Below are 8392 nucleotides of genomic sequence, written 5' to 3' on the forward strand. Positions count from 1 at the left end.
ATTTTTTTTTTCTCCCCCCCCTCGTCTATCGCCTTGTTCATTATTGCACGGATCAGTGTTCTGCAGCTCATGTGAAACCCATGTTTGGAGATGTCTGTCAGCATGGAAACACACACACACACACACACACACACACACACACACACACATACACACACAAAATATGAGCCCGTAACACGAAAGGAATGAGTGGAGAAATGCATCTTGAACGGATGAGATGATGCCGTTCACAGATTTATGGGCAGATATCAAGTTTCTACCCCTGAAGAGCAGTTAGTTTACATCCTCTCTGTCACATCCACACTTCATTTATCGTGTTTCTTTATGGTGTGATGTGTGTTTATGCAAATATGCAAAATCATGAAAACAACTATACAATATATATATAATTTAATAAGGTTACAGTTTTATGTTCTTGTGTTTCAGATATTAACGTATTGGCTGTAAACTATTTTATTATTTATTTAGGGTTACACTCAGGATATTGCAACCTAACGTAATGTCCAGATGAACTGTGAAGATTCAAGTTTGTACAATTTAGTTTCTGAGAAAACTGCACTGTTACTGTACCATGCCGCATTTATTTTAATGACTATTACTTACGGAAATCTTATATAATGTATTTTGTGTAAAATATCTCAGGTTTGAACGTATTGTTACAATGAAGTGAACCCGGCATTAAAGATTAATTAGTGTCTTGTGAAAAATCAAAAAATGTTTGACCTTTGGCATAAACAGTTGTAGTTGGATTTTTTTTAAGAGTCATGTGTTTGCTGTTAGGGCTGATTTGGCACTTTTCTACCAATACTACAAACTAAATATGTGCTCTTATTTTTTTTTTTTTTTTTTTTTTCTATATAATCTGTTTATGTAGAAAATCTTTTAAAACAAGTGTTTAAAGTCTCTACAAATGTCTTTATCTTGATGCCTGATGTCTGATCAAACTCTAAATGTTCCTTTTGGAGCAGGTGCCTAAAAAAAAAAAAAACTCAGCTGAATCATTTTTTAAACTAGTCAAACTTGTGTTTTTTGGTGGCAGGGAATTTAAAAGGAAGAATATTTTTCTCAATATAAACCAGACTTTGAGATGCCAGTTTAGGAGATTAGATAAATTATTGCAAACAAGCTACTTGTTGCACCACTAATATTATACTGAACATGTTCTTAAACTCTTATATGACCTACAGCAGTACACAAACTGCCAAATGTTGACAAAAATGTAACGTTTTCGCAAATTTAAAGTTCACTAATTTGTCTAAAACGTGATAAAGAATAAAAGTTTAGTAATGAAAAACAATTTTTCGTGTGTTTGCATGTGTGCTTGGAAGTCAGATCTGAAATTGTATGTTTTTTTATGATTTCTATATTCCTGTTTTGTTTTAACTGTTTTGGTGAGTATGAACTTAAAAAAAAAAAAATCACTGTGATTTATTAGTCGGCGCAGACTAACTTCTGACCTAAACAAAAACCTGTTCACAGTTAAACGTGTCATAACTTCAGAATAAAATGAAATACAAGACTTTTTATGGAAAAGAGTTCATTCTTATAAAGTTTATTGACATGAGGAAAACATTGAGATAATGTTTAAATACTCTACAGAATAAAGTTATTAAACATGCACATGTAAAATATAATATACTGTACATAAATATTACATTAGGAAAATAACTCCTAGCTGGTCTAATTTCTGATGCAGTGCCTGTGTTTTTGTTTGACCCCAAAACCACAACTAGAGATGCCCTCTAACTGAGACAAACCTGTCATATATAGTGCAAGAAAAGACACTTAATGGGAATTAATGGAATGCTCGACTCATGGCAGGTGTGGGTCTTTTCAGTATGGCTTCCACAGAGAAGGACAAAGACTCGCTCGATGCCATCTTGGTCCCAACAGGCTTGGACAGGAAGTCTTTGGCATATCTGTCTGTGATTTTGACGGCCTGAACGTCCTTGGCAGAGCTTTCCCTAAACTTGCGGGCGGCCTCCTCTAAGAACTCTTTGCAGTATGGCGCTCTGAGCTCTGGCCCGGCCCCGGCACTGGGTTTTTCACTCAGGGAGTGCTGGATCAGGGAGTGAAAGGAGTTGAGTTTCATGGAAAGCTTAGCACTGTCCTTGCTCAGCTTGTTCAAGACTTGGCTGGAGTTTTGGGAATGAGAGTTGTTGGGGTAGGATTGTCCAAAGCTCCTCTTAGGGGGAGAGAAGGCAGAGCACTCCCTCTGCCCTCCCTGGACGATACCATGAGGTTTGGGATCAGCTCTCTGAGGGTCTGTCGAGTCCGGCAGCGCAGCGGCTCGGGATCCTTCCAGTTTAGCAGCGACAGCCAGAGAAGCAGCAGCATCCTGTTCTGGTGGCTGGCTCTCAGCAGGCATCACCTTGGGTTCCCACACGGCCCCCGGCTTCATGTTTTGCACCGCTGTGGCATTGAACAGGCACTGCTGGTAAAGCAGGGCGTCACCCAGGTTGGCGGCACCGCGGGGCCACATCATGAAGCCTCCTCGAGATGGCTGCAGCGGGTAGTGGCGATAAGTGGTGGCTACGCTGACGTTGGAGGAGATGAGCTCGACATTGGCTGAACCAGCCGGGTACTGCATGGACAGATCCAGGCAGTTGGGGCCCAGGAAGTTGCACATCTCTTTGGGTTGCGGCTCAACCTGAGCTGCGGGTGAATAGGCCGTCTTGTAGGAGTTGTACTCAGCAGCGTGGTGGACCATGCTGTTAGGGAAGAGGAGCGAGGCCGTGGTCGCCTGGCTGTTCTCCAGCAGCTCTCGCTCTTTGTATTCCCTCTCCAGCATGATGGTTTCCAGCTCCTTGTCGGCAAAGGCCCTTCTCTTCCTCATGCGGTCGCTCAGCGGTGGGGGGAGAGACGGGTTGGCCGCCAGAAATGGATCAGACTGCACTGGACGGTATCCTGTCATCAAAAGAACCACCGTTTAATTCAAAGTTTATCACATTCAGTGTGTTTTTGTAGCTGATGTCAAGCATGCACGCAGAAACGCTCATGACACTGACAAAAAACTACAACACAGGACAATTTTCACTCTTGTTTGAACAGTATAACAAGATAAGAATCATGCTCAACGACAATCCATCTTTGTATGTTGTGACAGAGCTGGAGATGCTATTAAGTGAACTGACTGCATGCCAAAAAAGTTTACCAAGTCACTGCTTAAAAACGATAGTGAGTCCTTATCACCTGTTTAGTGTTGTAAATGGGGGGAAAAAAAGATAGAAATCCAAGACAAGCTACAGGAGAAAAGAAGGATTTATCAGAGTCAAACAGCGACAGAGGACGAGCCAAGAAGAGCAGGGAAAACACAGAAACTTTTAATGCAAAGAAATAAAACATGTTTCTTTTTGTCAGATCTGATTCCTTGTTACCTTCGAGGATGCTTTTGGCCAGCATGGTGGACGGTCGAATATGTCGCTGATATATCGTCCTCCTTTCTGCTGGAATTTGTTTCCCAGATATTCCTTTCTTATCCTGATAAATTAAGAAAACAAAAACTGACTTAAAACATGCTTTCAAGGTCTTTTTCATGATCCTTAAATAATGCCTGATTTGTCACAGACAAAGTCCCAAATCATGTGTGTGTTTGGATAATATAAACCAGCTTCTTAATAATAATCCTGTTTAAATATGAGTCATAATACTGTGTTCTGGTTTGTGTCTTTAAATAGGTTAAAGTTGAGTTACTGTGTTTAGCAATTTAACATGAAATGTAGGCCGATCAAATACCTTGAATAGAGTTAAAATTAAATAATAAACATGTTTAACACATCAGGTTTTAGGGGAGATTTTAAAGATAGAAACAAGTAAAAAATAAAATGCCGTCACAGACGAGTTTCATAATTTTTACAGCTAAAACCCCCGATTGCGTTACAAGACTAATAGTTTCACAAGAATATGTAGTAACAGTTGCACATTGAGCTGGACAAGCCGAGAGAGACAAACACATATATCAAATGTCACACACACACTGAACACACAGTCAGACAAAGAAAACATTCATCTGGTATCATCTTTAAAATACTACTGCTGACGTGGTTCGTTATTTTACAACAATATTTGCATTTCGCAGAAGTCAAAACACAGACATAAAAAGGTTCACGGCCCCCCAAAAAAGATTGTTTAAAAGGGGAAATATGTGTTGTTTATAATGTAAGCTGGAGCTGTAACTGTCTTTATGCAACCATGTAGAGCATCTTTTTTTTTTTCCATTCCCTGAGTAATAAATGTTTAAATGTTTGCTTATTTGCTGGGACAACATTAAGGATCCCTCGGGGCTCCTAAAACAACAGTTTGAGAACCTCTGATTTTCACTTCGCCATTCACTAAGTCAGATAAACAAACAGACACTCACTCAGCACTACAACCACTCCATTAATCTGATTCACCACGTTCCCAAACTGAAACCTAAATCAAACCTAAACTGAACCCTTCTTCCGAAATAAGAAGTTATAGTTCGGTTGGAAAAATAAAATAGTTTTTTTTTTAATTTTTTTTTGGCTTTTGGCAAATCAACACAGTGACTTTTATGCTGCGGTGGCAGAACGAAGAGAAGAAAATCCATGTCAGACATGGAATTATGTCGCATTCATCAACTCATAATGTCATCCAACAGTTTGACAGTGAGTAAAACCAAAAACATGCAGCACTGGTTGTTTAAATTGGAAGCCCGTCTAACAGAGAACTTTACCTTCTCAGGTTTTTTTTGGTTGATAATTCTTGATGTGAGCTCAACTTGTAATTAATATTAGGAGCTACGAGGTCACTAAATATACACTTGAGATCTTTGATTTCTCCTTCTGAATTCTTTCAAAAACCTAAAATACGCCTGTTTAAGAAATCAGGAAAGTATTTCTGCTAATATAACAGGAAAACTTATTCAAGCTTTTTTGAGGTATATTGGTCTTATGGTCACAAGTGATAAATGTGTTTATTTAAGTTTCAGTACAGGTCAAATAAATAAAAGGAGCAATAAACTCAAGAGGCTATTATCTTGACTGAAATATAAAGACAGGGACCTTTTAATTATGATGAATGAGTGACCTCATATTCAACTGAAATGGATGAAGCAGAGCAGGCTAAGTTATTTTGATTAAGTCAGGTTTTCACAACAATCCGAAGGCCACAGGTCAGTTTAAAGAAGGGAAATCAGACAAACTTATAGGAAACGATTCAAATGCAATTATGAGCTTATTATGAGCTTGTAGGGCGTAAAGAAAATGATCCATAAAACTGGAAACATGTCAGGAATAAAGTTTCGAACTTCTTACAGATTTTTTTTGTTTTTAAAAGACATCTTAGCATTTGATTTTAGTAGCAGTTGTGCAATTGTTTGCAGTGTTTATACAGTGGAAAGCAGTGACTGAGCCTTTTGATTCACAAAGTAAATAAAGCAGTGAAAAAAACGACTCAACATCTGGAAGCTGCAGTAAACACGCTGATTTCAAGGTCTAAATGGAAACGAAATTATTTGGAAGCTTTCTAATTCAAATTCAGATTTGGACATGAGTATGCTCCCCTTAACTGAATAAGACTATACGGACTGTTATTTGATTATATTTGTTTTATTGGACATGCAGTAGCCTATTTATAGAGATTTGATTGCAGTGAAATAAAAATGAAATGAGTAACCGTGGTATTAAAAGCACTTGGATGCATCAAAACTTGAACTGCAAGTCTATAAAAAAAAAGCATTTGAACACGGACACACACACACACACACACACACACACACACACACACACACACACACACACTCCAGGCCTACCTCCGTGGCTTGCTGCCTCCTCAGGGCCACCTGCGCCGCCATCACCCGCTGCCTCTCCACCACCAGCAGGCAGTTGGCGCACTGGCAGTCCCTCCAGCGGCAGAAGCGCTTGTGTCCCTTCAGGCAGGACACCACGCCGTGGTTGCGGCAGCGGGCGCACTTAGGCGTCCGGCTCAGCTTCCTCTGGTCCCCCGGACATGAGCCGCTGGGGCCCGGCTTGTCGTCGCCCTTGCTGCCGTCTCCGTCGTCCTCGCAGTGGCCGAGCGGCGCCGATCCGGGGCGGCTGGGGGAGTCCGACGGGTCGTCGCTCTCCGTCTCCAGACTCTCCACGTCTATTTCAAACTCGCAACCGGCGGTGTCTGTCATATTTGCCCGAGTCCTCCGCCGGCTCTTTATACACCCGGTTTATGTCTAGAGGCAGATATTACTGTTATTATGAGCCAGTTCACGAGCTTTAATAAAGACATTAATCAGGACAACTGAGCATGTTGTTGACTTAATTAAATGTCCTCACCTGTGAGGAACCAAATAACCCATGTTGTTGTCATTTTTTAATTTAGAAAAGTTTAACATATATATATAAATATCCTGCTTCCACCCGGAGAAAATAAACAAATCAGCGTGTTATGTTCTTCAATTTGTCCCCAAGCTCGATTTAATGTTGGGTTAATATTACCTTTAAAGCTTATCGGTAGACTTTTTTTTTTTTACCTCAAAATAGGGAAAACTCCACAATCAGGCAAAGAGATGCAAAAAGACTTCTTATTACTTAGGCTATGAATTTGTAAAATGTAAAGTAAAATAGAAAGTGGACAAAATCGTCCTAAAAGCCTAAAAAAAATGCACTGTAGAAAAAATTTTTTTACTCAATATAGCTGCTATCAATAGATAACATTTCTATAGCCTACCATCAATACGTATGTTCTTAAATGTGATGATTTCTGCAAATTATTAAAGTAATCAACTAAGAAAAAGCTGGACTTGTCATAGGGAAGTTCGGTCTTAACTTAAAGCTAAAAAAAAAAAACAGCAAATATGAACATCAATTATTGAAGACTTTATCTAAAATTAATCACATTGAAATGACAGTTCAATATTTTATTTTTAAATCAGGCCCCACAAATGTAGCCAGTAATCAGGTTAAATACGTATAATTTACTGGGTTATTTCGTGCAGGAATTCGGCCAAACCTGATACCAGCCTACAGTTGAAGATTTGATTAAATGCTAAGCTAAATTTTGAGCACAACCCAGATCAACAGCTTCGCTAACTGCCCTGTAAATCATCAAAAACATGAGAGATAAGAGTTTGCTTTACCTCCAGAAGTTGGATCTGCGGTCCTGTCCTGTCCAGGGTTTTTACAGCCGTATGTGGGGAAAGCAGCGACCACGTCGTTAGTAAACTGCGATGAATCACACACACACAGACAAACACACGCTCCGAGCTCCAGGCTCCAGAATAAGCTTGTAATTAGCTGTTAATTGACTGGATGAATAACTCTGTTTCTCTCACTCTGAACGGATCCAAGTTTCCTCTGAGGCTCAGACGCAGAGCGCCACTCCTATGAACCGCTTCAGTCCGCGCTCTCTGTCCTCTGATTGGCTGCTTCTCAGCGCGCACGGACCAATGGAAGGAGGAGCAGTTCAACTGAAGGGGGGGTAGATCTCCTTAGTAACGGTTTAACGGTTACTTTCTTGATTACTCGTCCCGAGTAAAGCATTAAATTTTCAGGGAAAAGTCTAATCCTAAAGTTAGAAACCAGTACAAAAATTACTTGATGTTTTTGTTTTGTTTTACAGTTTACCAATTTAACAAAGTACATTAATATGACAGCCACCATTTTTCAGTGTAGGGCACTATACTGTTTTTTGTAATGCCAGAGCTAACTGCTGGCTAATTATCCAGAAGCTAATTTGTTTAACTGACGTTTCCAGGCATGTCTTCTGTAGTTTCTTTGTCTTTTTTGGACAAGAAGAGCATATTTGATGTGCAGCTTTTTAGTTTGACACCTAGATAAAAAACTCTTCCCCCAACTTATTACTTTTTTGATTAAGTAGGCTACTGCTTGATTCTGTTTTGCTACTGAACAACATAAAATATAAATTATTCATAAAAAATTACAACGACAGCCTGATAGCTGACTCTTATTGTTATTACTATTGTTGTCAGAGTTAAAGGACGGGTTCACAATTTTTCAAGTCTGTCTTAAAACAACAGTCAGGTGCCCAATTGAACACTGAAACATGTTTTTCTTGCTTTAATCATTCCTTCTCTTGGTGCTGACCATTAGAAGATCCCTTCATAGTGTACTTACAATGTAAGTGATGGGGCCAATATCCACAGTCCTCCTTCTGTGCAAAAATGTATTTAAAAGTTTATCTGAAGCTAATATGAAGCTTCAGCGTCCAAATGAGTCAAATCAAGTAGATATCTTTCAACGTTACAGTCTTTTTAGTGCCAAAGTCCCTCTTTTTGTTACTATACTTCCACCGCAGCTCAACAGGGAAACACAAAGAGGGAATTTGATGCTAAAAGACTGTAAATGTGGCAGATATCCACTTGATATGACTAACTCAGACTGATGAAATCTCATTTAATATTCAGATCAACCTTTAAATG

General features: G+C 39.4%; 1 protein-coding gene across 1 annotated transcript; it reads right to left on the minus strand.

Annotated features, from left to right (window-relative positions):
* Window positions 1-1570: 1570 nt before the first annotated feature.
* dmrt2a (doublesex and mab-3 related transcription factor 2a) lies at window positions 1571-7378 on the minus strand. Its single transcript, XM_042421847.1, has 5 exons — window positions 7286-7378; window positions 7091-7118; window positions 5774-6184; window positions 3378-3480; window positions 1571-2907 (listed from the first exon to the last, which is right to left on the minus strand). The coding sequence occupies exons 3-5, from the start codon at window positions 6137-6139 to the stop codon at window positions 1796-1798; spliced, it is 1581 nt and encodes a 526-aa protein (XP_042277781.1). The 5' UTR covers window positions 6140-6184; window positions 7091-7118; window positions 7286-7378; the 3' UTR covers window positions 1571-1795.
* Window positions 7379-8392: the final 1014 nt, after the last annotated feature.

Source organism: Thunnus maccoyii, chromosome 9 (genome assembly GCF_910596095.1).
Source record: "Thunnus maccoyii chromosome 9, fThuMac1.1, whole genome shotgun sequence".
Lineage (NCBI taxonomy): Eukaryota > Metazoa > Chordata > Actinopteri > Scombriformes > Scombridae > Thunnus > Thunnus maccoyii.

Bases quoted from the DNA above. Each gene is read 5' to 3' on its own strand.
- dmrt2a (XM_042421847.1), bottom strand. From the start codon at position 6,139: ATGACAGACACCGCCGGTTGCGAGTTTGAAATAGACGTGGAGAGTCTG. The intron at 3,481-5,773 runs GTAGGCCTGGAG...TTAATTTATCAG, and splicing joins GGAGGCAGCAAGCCACGGAG to GATAAGAAAGGAATATCTGG. The intron at 2,908-3,377 runs GTAACAAGGAAT...TTTTGATGACAG, and splicing joins GGCCAAAAGCATCCTCGAAG to GATACCGTCCAGTGCAGTCT.